At 37.7% G+C, this 17,907-nt stretch overlaps 1 protein-coding gene across 2 annotated transcripts; it reads right to left on the minus strand.

Annotated features, from left to right (window-relative positions):
• Positions 1 to 1,818: 1,818 nt before the first annotated feature.
• Shisal2b (shisa like 2B) lies at positions 1,819 to 17,535 on the minus strand. Of its 2 annotated transcripts, XM_090331871.1 has the most exons (4): positions 17,345 to 17,535; positions 13,712 to 13,869; positions 5,901 to 5,916; positions 1,819 to 1,957 (listed from the first exon to the last, which is right to left on the minus strand). In XM_090331871.1, the coding sequence occupies exons 1-4, from the start codon at positions 17,533 to 17,535 to the stop codon at positions 1,846 to 1,848; spliced, it is 477 nt and encodes a 158-aa protein (XP_090187997.1). In that variant the 3' UTR covers positions 1,819 to 1,845. The 2 variants fall into 2 exon arrangements, with proteins under 2 accessions (XP_090187997.1, XP_090187995.1); XM_090331869.1 differs by lacking the exon at positions 5,901 to 5,916 and having other exon boundaries at positions 1,819 to 1,979.
• Positions 17,536 to 17,907: the final 372 nt, after the last annotated feature.

A 17,907-nucleotide genomic window follows, 5' to 3' on the forward strand; every position in this document is an offset into this window, starting at 1 on the left:
TTCTTTTTATTATCTCACAAAATGTTATTTTTATCATGGAAATGTATTAACTTTCAAACTATATATACTCTTAAGTGGTTTAATTTTGCAAAATTACCTTATTTGAATGAAAAATAGAACTTAAATAGTAGGGTATTATGATAATGATCCCAAAACTCTTCTAACAATACAGACACATAACTATGTAGATTAATTAATGAAATAAAAACAGTCCTTCAGGAGCCGAGAGTTTGGCCTAGTAGTAGAGTGTTTGCCTAGCATGCACGAAGACCCGGGTTCAAATCCTCAGTACCACATATATAGAAAAGCTGGAACGGGTGCTGTGGCTCAAGTGGTAGAGCACTAGCCTTGAGGATAGCCCAAGGACAGTGCTCCGGCCCTGAGTTCAGGCCCCAGGACTGGCAAAAAAAAAGAAGTCCTTCAGTGATGTTAGCCACATTGCAAGGACCCACTAACCACATGTGTTTAGTGGCAACTATACTAGACAATGCAAATATGAAAAGAAAATTTACCATCTTGAAAAGTCCTCTTAGACAATGCTGATCTGGAAGGTTCTTGGTAGAAACTTTTACAACCTATTAAGGAAAAACCTCTAACTTGAACCCAAGGACTATAAGGCATTCCTTTTTAATGATAGACTAGAGAAACTATTTGGCACATTATGAAAGATGAGTCCTCTGACTACAAAGCCTTATACAATACAGAAAATCTGTGCAGCAGAGCTGTCTTACAATTCTTCCTTTTCTTCTGTTGAAATTCATTGTAAAATCAGATCTAAGTTCTTAAAATAGAAATTACCTTTATAGATTAAACAAAATCTTTTAAAGGCACTTGTATAGGAATGAAAACAACATGGAACAAAAAAGTTAGTTTTGTAACTTGCAAACAGATTCTATAGAAAAGTTAGCAGTAAAGGATTTTTTGAAAGTTACCCCCTTGAAATGCAGAAAATAATGTGCAGATTTTGTTATTGGATATTAACTTCATGATAATAATGTATCTCATGAAGATCATCCAAAATGGGGACTGATTTATTTTTCCCAGTCCTGGGGCTTGAAGTCAGGGCCTGGGGACTGTTCTTGAGCTTTCTCAAGACTAGAGCTCCTACCACCTGAGCCACAGCACCACTTGCGGCTTTTTTGTGAATGTGGTGCCAAAGAATTGAACCCAGGGCTTCATGCATGCTAGGTGAGCACTCTATCACTAGGCCACACTCCCTGCCCATGTTTTTTTGTTTATTGGCCTATTTGTTTGAATAATTACTTTTAAGCAGTGTTACAAAGGGGTTTCAATTCGAACTGCCAGTTTAAGAATACAGTGTATCTTGATCAGTGTCACCCATCTGTCTCCATCTGTCCCAATCTCAATCATCCCTCCAATTACCTAATTCTATCTTCACCTGTGTACAGTATCTACAGTCTTCCTCTCAGTGTTTGTCTGCCAGAGGTTGATTTCTAAAGATATAAGGTCATGACACCTCTAGTTAATGAGAATTCCCTCTGAAATAATTGCTTGTCTACTGCTATCATTTAAAAAACTGCCTGTTTTAAAAATTGTGAAATGCTGATAATGTGATAAACTTATTTGTTCCTCACTACCTATGTTTGCTTACCTGCATTATTGGTAAATTCATTAATTTCTTCTGAAGAACTAGCATAATTCTCTGCAATATAGAAGCACCTTAAGAAATGAAAGTAAACATGTGAATTAATTGGTCAAAAAGGCAGCCGTGTTTTACTTTCTGAGTGACGGATATTGAAAAAGCAGTATTTGAAACTATGGTTTGAAATGCATTCTTTATTCTTGTTGCATCTCCAATGATCTTTTGAAACATAAGATTTTTCACTAATATGCAGTATTGATTTGTGTTGTATCCGTTGCTTTTTCTTGAATTATATCTTCAGCTTCATAGGATGTTTCATTTGTTGAATTCGATGCTGCATGTGAAATGAAGGGTCTTATGTTCCTATTTAAGTAGTCTGCAAACACACAAACAGCATAGAAAGAATTATTCAAAATTATGGCATAAAATTTGCTTTTTGAAATTTGTATTTAAAGTTTTGATGTAATACTAAAACTATGACATCCTGTAAGTACTATGTAGAAATTAAGAATTGAGTCATTTCAATGTTGTTTAGAGGACTTCTTCCTAAAAGTTAGGTAAGGGAAATATTTAGACACAAGAACAAAAGTTTTATTTCCATGCTTATCTCGTTCTCTTCTATGAGGAAACTATGCATTTTATAAGGTACCATTTTCTGAATCTTTTAGTAGAAGTGAGATTACCCCTTCTATGCATAAAGTGAATTACTTGCATTAAAGCCAACCATACTAACTTGCAGCAATACTAAAGCTTTGTCTTGTAAGAAATTCAGATGTGTTTTTAAAAATTTTTGCCATAGTTTCATATGTTGCATGTAAATGAGTCTAAAATTAATAAAATAGAGGAATTCATCTGTAATTTGCAAAAAGCAGTTTTTTTAAAAGATATTGACTAGTATTAATTGATAGCATCAGATGGAACAAGAAAAATTTAGACTTCACATAGATTATTCAGGAAGTTTGTCAGGACAGGATTTTTGTTAGTAACTATTGACATACAATAAATGTTTATTGTACAGATTATATGTGCAATTTTTGTTATGGAATATTAATTTTACTTATAAAGAAAATGTTTGTGTGCCTGGAAAACCCTTTGTGCATCAGTTAGTATAACAAATTGAAAACAAAGAAATAAGTGGTTATTCAATGATTTATTATTTTTATCTTATACAAGCACTTATTTAACATCTAAATTTTAACATTTTATTGTAACTTTAAAAATTACAATAAAATGATTAGTTCAAATCCATGATAATTCCTAGAATATTTAGTACTTAAATTTTAAAAATTAGTATTAATTCTTAGTGTTTTTCTACTTCATCACATCCAGTTCTTTTTAATTAATCAACTGATTATTGATTGACTCGATAACTGATAGACTGACTGACTGATTGGCAATATTGGAAATTGAACCTAGATCCATTAGCATCAACATTTTTTTTCTAAACTGGGGAAGAAGTCAGCATATCTGGATATTACTTACTTAGGTATGCTGGGTTCTCTTAAATCATTTCCATTCTGCCTGCTTTAGCTTGTGTTATATATTTCTGTTGTAGCAGCTGAAGGAATTTATCCAGCTTGTCTGCTGCCCTATGTGGTTTAAAGCTTTCCAAAATAACATTTCAGTATTACAGATTCTTCTTTCACTAGCACTTATGACAGACCTTACCCCTCATCTCTGACTCATTTACTTGACAGCTGAATGCTTCCAGTAGTATTAAATACAAAGTTAATTCCTTTGATAGGCTTCCTAAGCCAAAGCAATTTCCCTAACTTACCTAAGATATGGAACCAACCCAAGTACCCCTCAGTAGATGAATGGATCAAGAAAATGTGGTACACATACACAATCCCATGGAATTGTGGAATTCTGTGGTTCCATCAGAAAGAATGACATCACCCCATTTGTAAGGAAATTGAAGTAAGCCAGACCCAAAGAAACATAGGCTCCATGGTTTCCCTCCTTTGTAGTAATTAATATGTCTAGAATAGTCCTAGCAGAGGATCATGGTATTTATGTACAAAATGATGCTAATCAAAATGAGCTCCAACATATGAAAAAAGAGGATTTATTTTAATGTGTGAAATTATTTCTTTTTTGTTTCAGTTTCCCCCCCCCCTTTGGTTTATCCCCTGTTGTCAATGTTTTGGGTTTGTTTGGTTTTTTTTGGTACCCTGTATCTTGTATATATTTGATTTGGGGGAGGGAAGGGAAATCACAAAATGGTGAGACAAAGGACAGAGAGTGAACCAATGCAACAGCGATACTCGCAAGACAGTGTGTGTGTTGGAAATGAACATTACAATTTGGGGAGGAGGAGAGTGGGAGAGAGTGGGAGAAAGGGAGAAAGTGGGTAACAATGTTCCATAAGAAACGTATTCATTACCGCAGTGGCTCACGCCTGTAATCCTAGTTACTCAGGAGGTTGAGATCTGAGGATCTAGGTTCAAAGCCAGCCCCGCACTAAAGAACATGAGACTTATCTCCAATTAACCACTAGAAAACCAAAAATGACGCTGTTGCTCAGGGGTAGGGCGGTAGCCTTGAGCTGAAGAACTCAGGGACAACGCCCAGGCCCCGAGTCGAAGCCCCATGACCCACAAAAAAAAAAAGAAAGAAAAGAAAAGAAAGAAACTTATGAAACTGCAACCCCTCTTTACATCAGTTTTACAATAAAAAAGGAAAAAAAGAAAAGCCAATTTCTATGCAAGCAGGAAAGATTTATTAATAAACACAGAAACACTTCTAGTGTTCACTCTTGTCCCACCACTTCTAAAACTCAAAACCACTAGCAGAAGACATTCCTCCAGTAATTCAGTCACTGAAGACAAGAAAAATGACTACAATAGATTGAGACATAATAATAATGAGGCTCAGGTAACACTAGTTTGGAATAATTTTAAAATAAAACATCTAAGGAACCCGTTTTTTTCCTAGTTTCCCTATAACAAAATAGAAACTAATTTCTTAACCCACAAAGTAGGAATAGAAACAGCTTCCTATTTGCTGTCACAAGATGATGGCATGGGGTTACTTTTAAGTAAGAAATCTGTAATACTGTTGAAACTCCCAGGGGATTTGTTACACATAATGAGTTTTTCTGAATCAATTCCTCTGTATTTGTAGTAGAATGCAACTGCCAAGATTGAACTTCACAGGTCTTTTCTGGATTCGTACAATCTTTCTGTGCTTGCCTTTCATTTCCTTTTTACTTTGAAGACTGGTCATCATATGCCTCCCACCCTGACATTTAAATTGAAGCTTTGGCCTTTGTTGGAATTTAAATTCCATTAATACAGAACATTTATAACTGTCCTCATCACAGCGAGGCCAAAGAGTTTTTTTTTTTTGATAATAAACTTCACATTTACTTTCAGACCCTTTCCTTTCTCAGAGATCAATTTATCCTGTAAGTCTGAATGCTGCTCTTGTCAAAGGAATATTGAGGTTCCTAACAGTTTATTTCCTGGATCTCTGGAAGAACTGTAATTGAGCTCTCCAGCCATTTATCTCAGCTTCAGTCTAACCATTCTGTCCTTCAGCAGCCTCCAGCTGTTCATCTAACTGGTTCAATTTTTGGAACCAAGCAGCCTAAATACATACCCTCCTAGTGCTTTTGTTGTTGCTGTTGCTCTTTGTAAGAGAATGTGTTCTCTATGAATTTCACATGATGATGCATAGGACTAAGTCTGCAGATCTACTGACTTCTGTCTTCAATGCTCTGTCTTCAAGTACATAAACATATACATTATATCATATAAAAACAGTTTAAAGTGGAGCACTAGTGGTTTGTGATTCATCCTAGCTACTCAGGAGCTGAGATCAAGTGGGGTCACAATTCAAAGCTAGCCCAAGCAGACAAATCCATGAGACTCCTACCTCTAATTAACCAATAAAAAGGGTGGAAATAGAGGAAATGTAGATCAAGAGGTAGAGTGTCCGTTTTAAGCAAAAAGCTAAGCAAATAGTGTGAGGTCTGAGCTCAAGACACAAGACCAGCACCAAAAAAAAAAAAAATCATTAGGAAAGTATGAGTGAGGGGATTCTACTTAGATATATTTTTCCTATCCTATGTAGTAAGGGATATAATCCTACCTGCTGAAAGGCAGAGATAGGAAGATAAAGCCCAAGGCTAATTCAGGCTTTGGAGTCTGAGCCTATCTGAAAAGCTAAACACTTGTGTGGCTCAAGTACTAGAACTTTTAAGGAGGCCTGAGATCCCCAATACCACCACGTAGAAATGGGAAAAGAAAGAAATTTTTTCCTGCCTTACTTTGCTTTCCCCCAGAATTATCACTTTGTTTTTCCCTTTCCTTTATTAGTAAGTTTTTAAATCATTAATTTAACTTACAAATGGATGTTGCTGACATTCTTAATTCTTTAAATATTTCACAATGGAAGACTGGCATTTGTTCTTCCTAATGGTTCCTGGGTCAATGGAGATTGCCTGATCTTGTACCCACAGGAAGGCATTTAACATTCACAAATGCTAAGTATGGCAGAAGCTTTTCTGAACGATTTGATTTTCTACATTCTAGAAACAAAAATAGTCATTGAATTCCTGGCTTGTTATTTTCAGTTGAAAGTTCCTTTTAAGGGACATGGATGGCTTTTTATGCCATTGAATTCAAATCCCTATTTTCTATTAAGATCTCAATGAATTCTTTAAAAGCTTTTCAGAAACAAAGAATTACTAAATAATGTGGCAGCCTAATTACTAAGCGTTTTCAGCAGTTTTATTTTTCCCTGAAGTCTGTAAAGCCTATTCAGAAAATTAGTTCCCAAATTTATTTTTAAATTTAGTACAAAACCTTTCAAAAATATTATACTTTTTAAAATTTGACATCTTGATCTGATCTTTTTTTTAATTTGTGTATTACAAGAAGGGCCAAGAAACCTTTTTAAAGAATAAAAAAAGGAAGGAGGAAGGAGAGAGGCTCTTGTTCAATCTGATACTAGGATAAACAATGAAGCAACAGTAATTTTTAAAGCATATTACTGGTATAAAAATAGACTGATCAGTGTAATAAGCAGAAACTCTAAAAACAGACCATAGTATATATAACATTTTGATTTCTAAAAATGAGATGTCTTTACTTGTTAATTGAACACAAGAGTCTTAAGGACTTTTCTTCCCTAGCTGGCTTTGAACCATGATCCTCAGATCTCAGTCTCCTGGAGTAACTAGAAATAAGGCATGAGCCACCATTGTCAGACACCATGTTTCCAGAAATAGTGGTGCATCCCAGGGCTTTAATAGTGAAAGTATAATATGTCCTGGAGCATTTTGTGACAAGAACTAAAAACATGCTCCCAAAATATTGGGCAAATATATGATTTTTTTAAGTTCCGTGAATACATATATGGTTATGGTGTGGAGGAATGTGCCCCCTCTAAAAGTCTTAAGTGGAAATTAAACTGCAAATTTGCGGTATTAAAAAGTAAGGGCCTTGTACTTAGGACAGGAAAATTTTGCCTGCATGGAAGAAATTAGCACCCTGACATATGAAAGGTATTCTGGGAACTAGCTGGCTCTTTTTTGCCTTTCTACTTCTACCCTTATGTGGAGGACACAGCGATCAAGACACCACCTTGTAAACAGACAGCATGGACACTGAATCTTGGCATCTTGACCTTAAGCTTCCCAGACTCTGAAGTTGTAAACATTTTTTATTTCAGTTTTTTGTAAATTACAGAGTCTAAAGTATTTTGTTATAGCAGTACACTCAGACAAGTGAATAGGGAAGAAGAAAGTCTCTTTTTATAATGAAATAACAACTGATAAGGAAGAATGAGGTAGAAAAATCCACATTTTACAAAAACTATAAAAATCATTGTCAAAAATCATTGATTTGCTGCAAGGTTAAAGAGGAATAGGAGATTTTTATAATCTCAGAATTCCTCCCCACAGAAATCCTAATAGCCACAAAGAAAAAAAAATTACTTTACTATGGATGGATCTAGCAATAATCGCCTTAACCAAGGAAGCCAAATTAATTCCACTAATAATGGAATAAACCAGCATTGTCTGCACCTTCTGTAATGTGTCTGTGTCATCATTATCCAGTCATAAAATAAACAGCAGACAAATGTAGATTGAGGGACACTGTACAACTTAGCTGGCTTTTACTTTTCAGATAATGAAAGACAAAAGTAGGATTTAGAGAAACAAAATTAGCACAACTACATACAACAATATAATTCTGCACTGGAAAGAATGTTGGCCTAGCATGCATGAAGCACTGGGTGCAATTCCTCAGTACTACATAGACAGAAAAAGCCAGGAGTAATGCTGCGGCTCAAGTGGTAGATTGCTTGCCTTGAGCACAGAGAGGCTCAGAGACAGAGCCCAAGACCTGCAACAACAACAACAGCAACAGCAACAATAACAGCAATAATAACAACAATAATAATAATGGATAAAAGTTTGCCATTAATGCAATGGGGTAAATATTGAAATATAAGTTAAATAGCTTTTTTTTTATCAATGTTTTGTTTCTTGAAGTCAGCAAGAGGAAAGTACATATTCTAGGAAATTCCCAGTCTCACTTGCAGTTAAAAAGACAGTTCAGAAAATAAACCATCTCTCAGAGAGGATGCCAGGGATGAGACAAAAGAAGTAAAACACTAGCAATTAGTAAGTATAAGAAAAAGTACCTAACAGTGATTTCTACTTGCTTTCAAATTTATCCAGAAGTATCAAATTGTACCAAAATTGCAAGATTTTGGTCTCTATCAAACTAACAAAACAGACTTAAAGCAATAGAACATATTCATTTCTTGCGGGAGAAAAAGAACAATGTTATATAATGACAAAATTCTCATAAGATCATTTCCTCTATTTTAAAAATATGCATGTATCTGTAGATGCATAGAAAAATTCATCAAGGATATTTGTCACTGTGTTAATATCTACTATGTGTGTATGCTTTGCTTTACTATATTTTCTAATTTTCCTATAGTGAGCAAGAACTAAAAGATAGGTTTTCTGTCTAGGGAAGTAAGCTGGGGGGTGAGGGGAGGAGGAGGGATGCCGGGGTTTCTTCTAAGAAGAAAAACAGTAAACCACTCTAAGCCAGCCAAGTCCCATTTTGTTCACAGGCAGAATAAATGGTTACACTATATTCCAATTTACTTTCCTAGTATTCTGAATATAGTTTACATTGTTCTCTTCTACCCAACTGTGCCTTACTCTAATTTCTTCACCTTAGTTCATCTGCCTTAAAGAAGAAAAAACAGCCTTGACGATGTTATTTCTAGTTAACTGTATTTCTTTATTTGTGTCAAGCAGCTCTCTGTACTAATACCTGCTTTTCTGGTTTTTATCAAAAATTCTGCTTCTATTGAATATCAGTGGCTCATTTCCTGTCATCCTTGCTACTAATAAAAGCTTAGATTAAGATGGTTGAAGTTCAAGGCTACCACAGACATACACTGAAGAACCCTTCTCAAGAAATAGCTGGATGTGGTGACATGCACTTGTCAGCTTTGTGTGAGGCTGAAATCTGGAGGATATAAGTACCCATCCATGTCAGAAAATTCCATGAGACTCTCTCTGCGTGGAAGAATAGACCTGCTAGTACCCGCCTGTTTTCCCAGATTAATGAGAGGCCTCAGTCCATGGATGAGCTCCAATTATGTTCTTAGGCAGGAAGCAAGATCCTCACCTCAATAACAACCCATGCAAAACAAGACTGAAGGCAGTGGTAAGGTCCCAGTGTGCCAAGTATAAGGCCCTAACTTCAAATCACCATTTTTTTAATTGGCCTCTTATGACCCTCTTTTTGGTATGTCCTCATTGCCTTCACAGCACCAAATTATCAATGAACATTCGAAGTCATGGGACAAATATGCTATATCTTCTGGAAAAGAAATTTATAATTACAGGAGAAAGGAAATGCCAGTGAAACAAGCCACTAGATTCTGCAGTCAAATTGAAAATTCCCGTAATAGGGGCAAAACAAAATGGGACACTTGAAGGTATATAAATGTAAATTCATAAAGGTTTAAATCAAGCTTTCCTATTCTAATTCTGAGAATTCTGGGGAAATGGATAGACCTTAAAAATAGGCCTTCCATGGAAAAGCTTGCAAAGCATGGCTCTGAGATATTCAACACTTTGATTGGTCTTCCATCTGCCAATAATTCTTCTCGTGAGCCTTACCCTCTGTACTATCTACACTCAGCAAGCCCTTCACAGAGCCAGGAACTGTCCTCAACAAGACAATCTTTAACCATTGACATTTGCAGTGTGTATCACCTAACACTCAATGGTTTATAAAAGAAGGAAATAGATATAAAAAAATTAAAAGCCATCAATTGCTTAGTGACAAGTGATCTGTGCAGAATAAATGCTAAGAGATTTAATTAAGGTCTTTAACTACCAGAGAGGGATTTGATTTTTTTTCTGGGACCAATTAAAACTTAATAAAGCTTAGGTTATATACAACAGAATTCCAATATGAAAGCATGCAGATCCACTATAGAAAAATCTTGGCCAAATAATATAAGATCAAATTTTTTGACTTTGTCATGTTTAGAAAAAAAATTACAGTACTTCAAGTCAATTTTAATAAGATAAACAAGAACATTTTTCTATTGAAGCCATCTGAATTGCCTGTAATGAAAGCACTGTCTATAGTAATTAATCTAGAGTGATTTTTCACAGTAAAAGTTGGGTCTTCAAAACAGGTCATTCTGAAAGAAAAGGGTAACACCAATTTTCCTCAGGATGCCATGTTTACTTGTTCAACTATTCTGAAAGTATTTCATTATGTCTCTAACCTTTAGACATAGCTTATATGCAATAAAGCCCCAGACCTGTTTTCTCAAAAGCTTGAATATCTCCTGCTAGGTGGGAAAAATCATTGCAATGAAACATGAATATTTAACAAAGATTAGAACAATGTTTAATTACCACTTCAAAAGACTGCTTCAAAGTGAAACCATTTCCTATTCCAGTGGCATTTGGGCTACCTTTAGTTTGTTTGGGACTTTCCACTTCATCTGATTTTTAATAAAATTTACCCAAGGAATCAAAAGTGTCCATTTGAAAGCAGCTGGGAGGCACTGACAATAGCAAGTACTCAGGAAAGGTATACTGAGTTAGAATATTTAGAAAGGGAGTGGGAATGGGACAGGCATATTTCATTGGGGAAAAGAAAGCTTTATAATATGTTCATTAACAGCTTCCTCAACTGATTTACAGTTAGAAAAACTCCAAAAGATGTAAATCAACAAACCAAATAATTGTGTTGCTCAGAACCAACATAAAATAAAATGTTGGAGCCCTCAGGAAAAAATTAACCCACTTTGTATTGTGTAGGAACACTCAATGCATATCAATGCAAAATATTGTCAGTGTTTCTCAAAATACATTTCTTTGATCACCCAGGATAGAAATGCAGTGCTATTCCAATCAGTTCACTCAGGAAAAATCTAAGTGTCAATGGCACTGGAGCTACAGTAGTGAGTGTACAAGACAGAAATTCTTATTTATCCTGGAGTATATTTTCTAGTTGGAGTGGAGAAAAGTTAGACAACACGTAATAAAATACATAAGATATTTGTGTTAAATTCATAGGAAAAAATGAAGCAGGAAGAGGAAGTGAAGATTTAAAACTGCAGGAAGCCAACCCAGGGCAGAAAAGTCCCCAGAAGACTCTTATGTCCAATTAACCACTCAAAAACTGAAGTGGGATTTTGGCTGAAAGTGGTAGAGCTCTAGTCTTGAGCAAAATTGCTCAGGGACAGTGCCCAGGCTCTGAGTTCAAGCCCCACAATAAAAGAAAAAATACAAAAAGTGGATTTCAGAAAGGATTTGGAGAAAGTAAAGGTGTGAGTCATGCTGATATCTGAGAAATTGGTGACAGCATAAACAAAAGCCATGAATCAAAGAAGAGCAAAGGAATCAATGCGATGTGACTAAAGGAGACAAATGCAAGGGTGTAGAGGACAGATTACAAAAGTCCTTGTTTTTCACAATAAATAATGCATCTATTGAGAGAAATCGAGAGTAGAGGTTGTGAGTAGGGAAGTGATATGACCTGGCCTTAGATTTTTGTTCATGTTTTGATGTGGGGGGGAAGGTTGTTGGTTTAAAATCAGGACATTGTTGTGCTAGTTCAGAGGCAGGTACTCTATCATTTGAGCCATCCCTTATTGCTTTATTTTTCAGGTAGGGTCCCTCATTGCATGAGAATGAAGAAGCTTAGACTGTGATTCCCCCATATACCTGGAATGTTAGAATAGGTATGCATGTATGTATCACCACAGCCAGCTAACAAATTGAAATGGATATATATATATATCTTTTGCCATCAAAGGTCTTGTACTGTGATCCTCTTAATTTCTGCCTCCTAAGTTGCTAGGAATACAGGCAGAAGCCACCATGCTTAGCCCAACACCATAAGTTTTAACATGTTTATTCAGGTTTCTCTGAACTAATAGAAGTTGAGCAGGACAGAATCAAGAAGAACTGGTTTGTATGAAAAGACAACTTATAATTATATCTCTGTATTTAGCAAAATCCCTAGATGATTTATAGACACAGTAAAATTTAAGAACTAGGACCTTAAATCATCTAAGCATTTAGACAATTGATTTTTACCGTCTCATTATTTGATTATTGCCAACACATTTGGATTACATTCAGCTAACAGGCTCTCCATATGGCCATGTATTCTCCAGTCAGAGCTCAGGAAGTATGTTGGCCCTGGGCTTTGTAGTGTAGGATACATTCTGAGATAGGAAGGAATTCCCCTCCTTCTTCTGCAGAGATAATGCGGCCAGGCTGTAATGTACTGGTGAAGGTCACAGGGTGGAAGATTTCTGTATTCAGCTAAATGCTCCTGTGACCCAGAGTTTACTCAATTTTTCAGGTTTTCATTTTCTGCCAGGTAAGGTGATCTATGTCTGTAATCCCAACACTCAGGAGACCAAGGCAGAAGGCACATATGAGCTGCACAATGTGGTCCTGACTCAAAAAGAAAAAGCAGGGTTTTGCTTTCTTTTTAAATTGGAGTAAGTTAGTACTTGCGTGTCATCTAAACTGTGTATGTGTAGATTCTAAATTTATATATTCTGTAAGTCCTAAAGATACATATATTCTACAGTGTATACACGTATATAGACATATATCTCTATATAGAGAGATGAATACCCACATAAAGCTCATGATTTGTGCTTCTTAATATACTAATAGTCATTTACTTTAACAAAATTTCAGTATTTTTTAGCTAGGTACCACTGGTTCACCCCCTCATATCTGGAGGATTGGACAGAGATTAGACTGGACAGAAAAATTCACTAGACTATCTCTAGCAGAAAGCTGGGACAGAGAAATGACTTAATAGTTTCATGCCACCAAAGCATACCTGAAGCCCTGAGTTCAAACCTCAGCCTGTCAAAAGAGTCCACTTTAATAATTTTTGATAAATCCATAATGGTAAATAGCATTTGAATAATGCTTCACAACTGAAATAAGACCCAGTTCTACACCATCCATAAAAATGTATCACTTTCAAATTCTGAACTAGAACATAGATACATTCTGAACTAACCACTGACTAATTTAATGCACTAGTTATTGAAGATTTTTTTTTCTCTATTTGACTTTCCTTGGTTCCAGTTAAAACCAAAACTAAAAAATTTCAAAAGGCTAAACCTTGATTATGGAAGGCACATAAATATATTAAAGTAGATTTGCTGGACCAATGATTTACTTTTCACAACAGCATTTCATACTGTAGCTGCTTTGTCTTGGCCACAATTTCCCTAAGGCATCATCATTTAGGCCTGATGCAATGTGAAATTTCACAAACACAATAATACATTATTGTGGGTTACTCCCCAATCCCTGAGCCACAGCGCCACTTCTGATTTTCTAGTGGTTACTTGGAAATAAGAGTCTCATGGTCTTTAGTGCCCAGGCTGGCACCCTCAGATCTCAGTCTCCTGAGTAGCTAGGATTACAGGCATGAGCCACTGCACCTGGCCAATAAATTAATTTTTTAAAGTATTCATTGTTGACATTATAATCTGTTCTCCAGGTATGTTATTCTTTGATAGAGTACAGTGAGCTGGTTACAAACAATGGATGCTGATTACCTTCTCCAATGGAAGAAGCTTCTAGGTTTTGAAGTTTAAGTCCAGTGTCTATTTTTTGAGGCTTTGTATACAGAAATAAGTAACAGAGGACACAGACGCTGATAACAAAAGCCAGTAAAACAAGAGCAGCAATTCCCAATCCGATCAGAGCACCAATGCTGAGGAAATAAAAACAGAAATAAAAGAATGTCACACAAACTGGCTTGCACAAAAACCAAAGGCAGAGCCTAAGGACTGATTCTTGATCTCCATTATGCATAACCAAATTATATTTTAGCATAACTAACAAATAATTGAATTCTGTAGCAAGGTTTTTCCCACCTCCCAATTCATACATTTTCTCTAAAAGAGCATGACATCTAAGGCTTCTCGCATTCCAAAAGAAACACTTGTGCTTTTCTCCAAAATTAAGATGTACACTCCATTACATTTACTCTATGCTTAATTTGTAATAATTAATTTGATGCATTCACCTATAAGTAATACAACTTTCATAAAACTACTACTAAATGAGAAAGGGAGCTTAAAAAAAACACCTTGAAGTACTACAAATGTGAAGATATGCATCTTTTGAATCATATGTTTATGTGTAAATATATATAATTAAGTGTATCTGACTAGATTTGAAGCTACTCAAGAGCAGACATTTCAGTTAACTTTCCCATTGTTTCCTATTGTGTTATGCACAAATATTAGAAATGCTTATGTTCTTACCTGCAGAAAACTTTCCTAAGTGGAAGTAAATACTAAATGCTTTCTGATCAGTCAGCCTTTTATAATTTGGAACACACATCATTGAAAAGTAATGTTTTTTCTTTACTGTCTTCTTGGTTTGCTTTTAGGATCTTTCTCTCTCCCAGGGATTGGGGCCTCACTAATGTGACCTCTATCAAAGGAGGGAAAGAGGAGTCTGATCAAGTGTGTTTGATCAAGGAAGCATTGCTGCTTTGGTAAGGAGGAGAATAGTACTTAAAGTGAAAGGCTTGACTGGATAAGAGAAAGCACCCTTACAAATAAGAGTTTGCTTCTTGATCTATGAGATGAAGTCATCCTTTTAGGGTTTTTTTTGTGTTTGGTTTATTAATATTGCCCCAGTCCTACCATCCCTGCACTCAGTGAAAACTGGGTGCTTTTATAGAAGAGACAGATCAGAGTTGTATATTTAAAGTTGGAGACTGATGTCAGTTGGTGCGCTATCCTCTAAGGGGATAGACGGTACAAGTCTGCCAGTGCACCAACTAAGGGCAGCTGCAGTGAACTGAAGCTACTTTTGTACCGTGTGGCATGGGGAGTTAAGATGGCTTCACTATACACAGACACATGAGAATGTAACTGTTTAATATTATTGAGTGTACAAAGCAGATAATGGATTCAATTTATGGATAAATTCCTGAAGCCAGAACCCCACTTACTAAAAAAATATCCACAAAGTTTAAAAAATGATTTAGTCAATTAACAAGTAAAATGATCAGTCTCATTAAATTCAACATAAATATTGTGAACTTTTAATGTATAAATTAAAGGAATTGAAAGGAAAACAAAAACAAAGCATGCCATTTCAGGTTTTGTTATTGTTATGGAAGGAGAACTCTTCATAATGTTTCAGTGTCAGTGCTCCACATCATAGAAACAGTTCTTCACTCACATCATGCAAAAGTCTAGGTGTCCACTCTAGATTCAGGTGGACCTCTCACTGTCTCCCAAAATATTCTTTTGAACAAATAGGTATTGAGAATTTATTTAAGCTCACCCTTGTCTAATTTGCTTCATCTGTCCAACATCTTTGAGAAGGTTGCCAAAGGAAATTCTAACTTTGAGATTTTTGAGAAGTGAAGAAATGGGAATAGAGAAGGCACAGGAAATGCCCATAGCAGTTGCTTTTTAAGCCCCTGGGAAAGGCTCTGGAGCTGCCCTCTCATTATTGTAGACATGCTTGTATTTAGCAACTTCACTTGCCTTGTCAGTTACCTGTCTTTCTGTAGCAGCTCCAGAATCTCAGTATGAGAGCTAGTGACTTCTGCATTAGTTTTCACAGTTGGGCTATTTTAAATTAGAAGTGACAAAGGAAGAATAGGGGGGAAATGAAGCTCTAATAAATTTACCTTCCCATCGGGTCCTCAGAGCTCAATAACTCACAAGGACCCCAGGTTTAATGTTACCTACCAATGCCCTCAGTTAAAGTGATTTTCCTGTTTTCTGGGAACTTGGCTAATAGGCCATTTGTCAATTCTGAATGAAAGCCCCCCCACCCCCAGCAGGCAGTTTGACCCTTGGCACCCTCATAAATCTTAGGAAGGTTTTCTAGTTTCTGCTGCTTGTCCCTTTGTACCTATTTAGATATCTGAGATTCTCAGGCACAGTTTCCAATTGCATTTGGCTTAGGGTTGCCAGTCTGGGTTGATGGCACTTCTGCCATTATTAATAATGTCAAAGACTTGGGGATGAATTACAGTGCTATTTTCCAAAAGGCCAGATCATATGCTGGTGCAACTGATTTATTTATTCTAAGAATAAGCGGTCTTATTTCTGCCATTTCCCACTCCAGTAAAACTCTGAGAACAGAGTTTTGGAATGTAGACACTATTATTGAGATGTTTATTGAAGCTTGCAGTACAGAAGAAAATATTCAAGAAATAAGATGTGGTCATTGCTGAAAACCTGGTATATAGCAAATTCTGGATTATGCTAGTAAATGGTCAGAAATAATGCTGTACCTCTTGCTAGCAAGTCTCCTCCCCACCTCTCTCAAGCTAATTGGTTTGTAAGGAACAATTTAAGGGGGAGCCTGGTAGTTTTTTCCTATAGTTTTAGAGCCCCGCTTGGAATATAAACATCAACTTCAAAGCTGGCAATATGTTGAGTACAAATGGAAAAAGACACTTCAGAATCAAAACGCCCGCATAAATGCAATGGATGAGGAAAATTTGTCATTCTAGGAAAGAGAAGCAAGAAAAACTTCCTCTTAGAAAGTCTCTACTTCCCAGCAACTGTCAAATGGCTCCCGCGTTGACAGCGAGGGTGCCTGGGGAGGTGACAGATGGGTGTGATGGAGCAGCTAACTCAGTGTTCTTTCTGTGGATATCTCTTCAGTTTGGTAGGGCAGTGTAGTGGTTGAATTATCTGAAACGAGCAAGTCACACACACACACGTGTCTTTTTGATTTTTTTTTTTAAGGAATCTAGCCAATTCCTAAAAGAAGTTGCATAGTCTGGTCTTTAATTAATGCCTTACCAGGAATGCCACAAGAACTTCCTTTCTGTTCAAAGACCACTCAGAAGCTCAGTTAACATCTCCACTTAAGACTGAAACATCTCTACACTCTTTTCATGACTAGTTGCCGGCAGAGTGTCCAGACCAGGACCCCGGAGCGGGGGTGAGCCCCTGGCCGGCCTGGGCGCGCCCTGGGCGCAAAGCCCAGCGCTCCTCCAGCGCCTGGCTGGGCTCTGGCTGCCAGAAGAGTTCCAAGCCAGCCAGGGCGCGGCTGCTCTCCCCGGCCTTCCCTTCCCTTGGAGAGGGAACCTGACCGGGACAGGAGGCAGAGTCCCAGGTGTCCCCTCAACCCCCCCCCCCCCTGTCTCCAGGGTGACACAGCTGCCCCCTCTCCCAGCCCCTCCCCCGCGCTGCCCTGCCCACCTGAGGCTCCACATGTAGCTGTGCTTGTAGGGGAAGTAGCTGCCCGGCTCGCTGCAGCAGTACTTGAGGTCCGCGAAGCCGCAGCAGTAGAGTAGCGCCGCGCCCTCGCCGCGCCGGGGGCATTGGAAGGGCTCCACGAAGCTGTGGTTCGCGCTGAAGTAGCCCGAGCACAGCCGGCTGCTCTCGCTCATTGCGGGAGGCTCTCTGCGGGGATTCCCCCCCCAACTTCCCTTGGCACCCCTCGAAGAGTCTCTGGACAGCGTCGGAGCAGCCCCTCCAGAGCTCCGGGTCCCTCGGTCCCGCTCGCCTCGGGCGATCTGGGGTCTGGCCGGCTGGGCGCTCAGCCTCTGCGCTCCCCTCGGCTTGCTGCCCGCCCCCGTGGTGCCCGACGCCTCACTCTCGTCTTGCCGCGGGGTCCCCCCCCCAACACACCCCAGGATGGAATTGGCACCTGCGAGTCTCCACTGCGTCTCCCGCTCCCTTTGACTGTGTGATCTGCGCTCTGCTCAGCCTCACCTCTTTGCCCTCTCCATCCTAGTCTAGACGATTCCGCGGGAGCTAGG

The sequence above is a fragment of the Megascapheus bottae genome, chromosome 4 (assembly GCF_031878675.1).
Source record: "Megascapheus bottae isolate mThoBot1 chromosome 4, mThoBot2.hap1, whole genome shotgun sequence".
Lineage (NCBI taxonomy): Eukaryota > Metazoa > Chordata > Mammalia > Rodentia > Geomyidae > Megascapheus > Megascapheus bottae.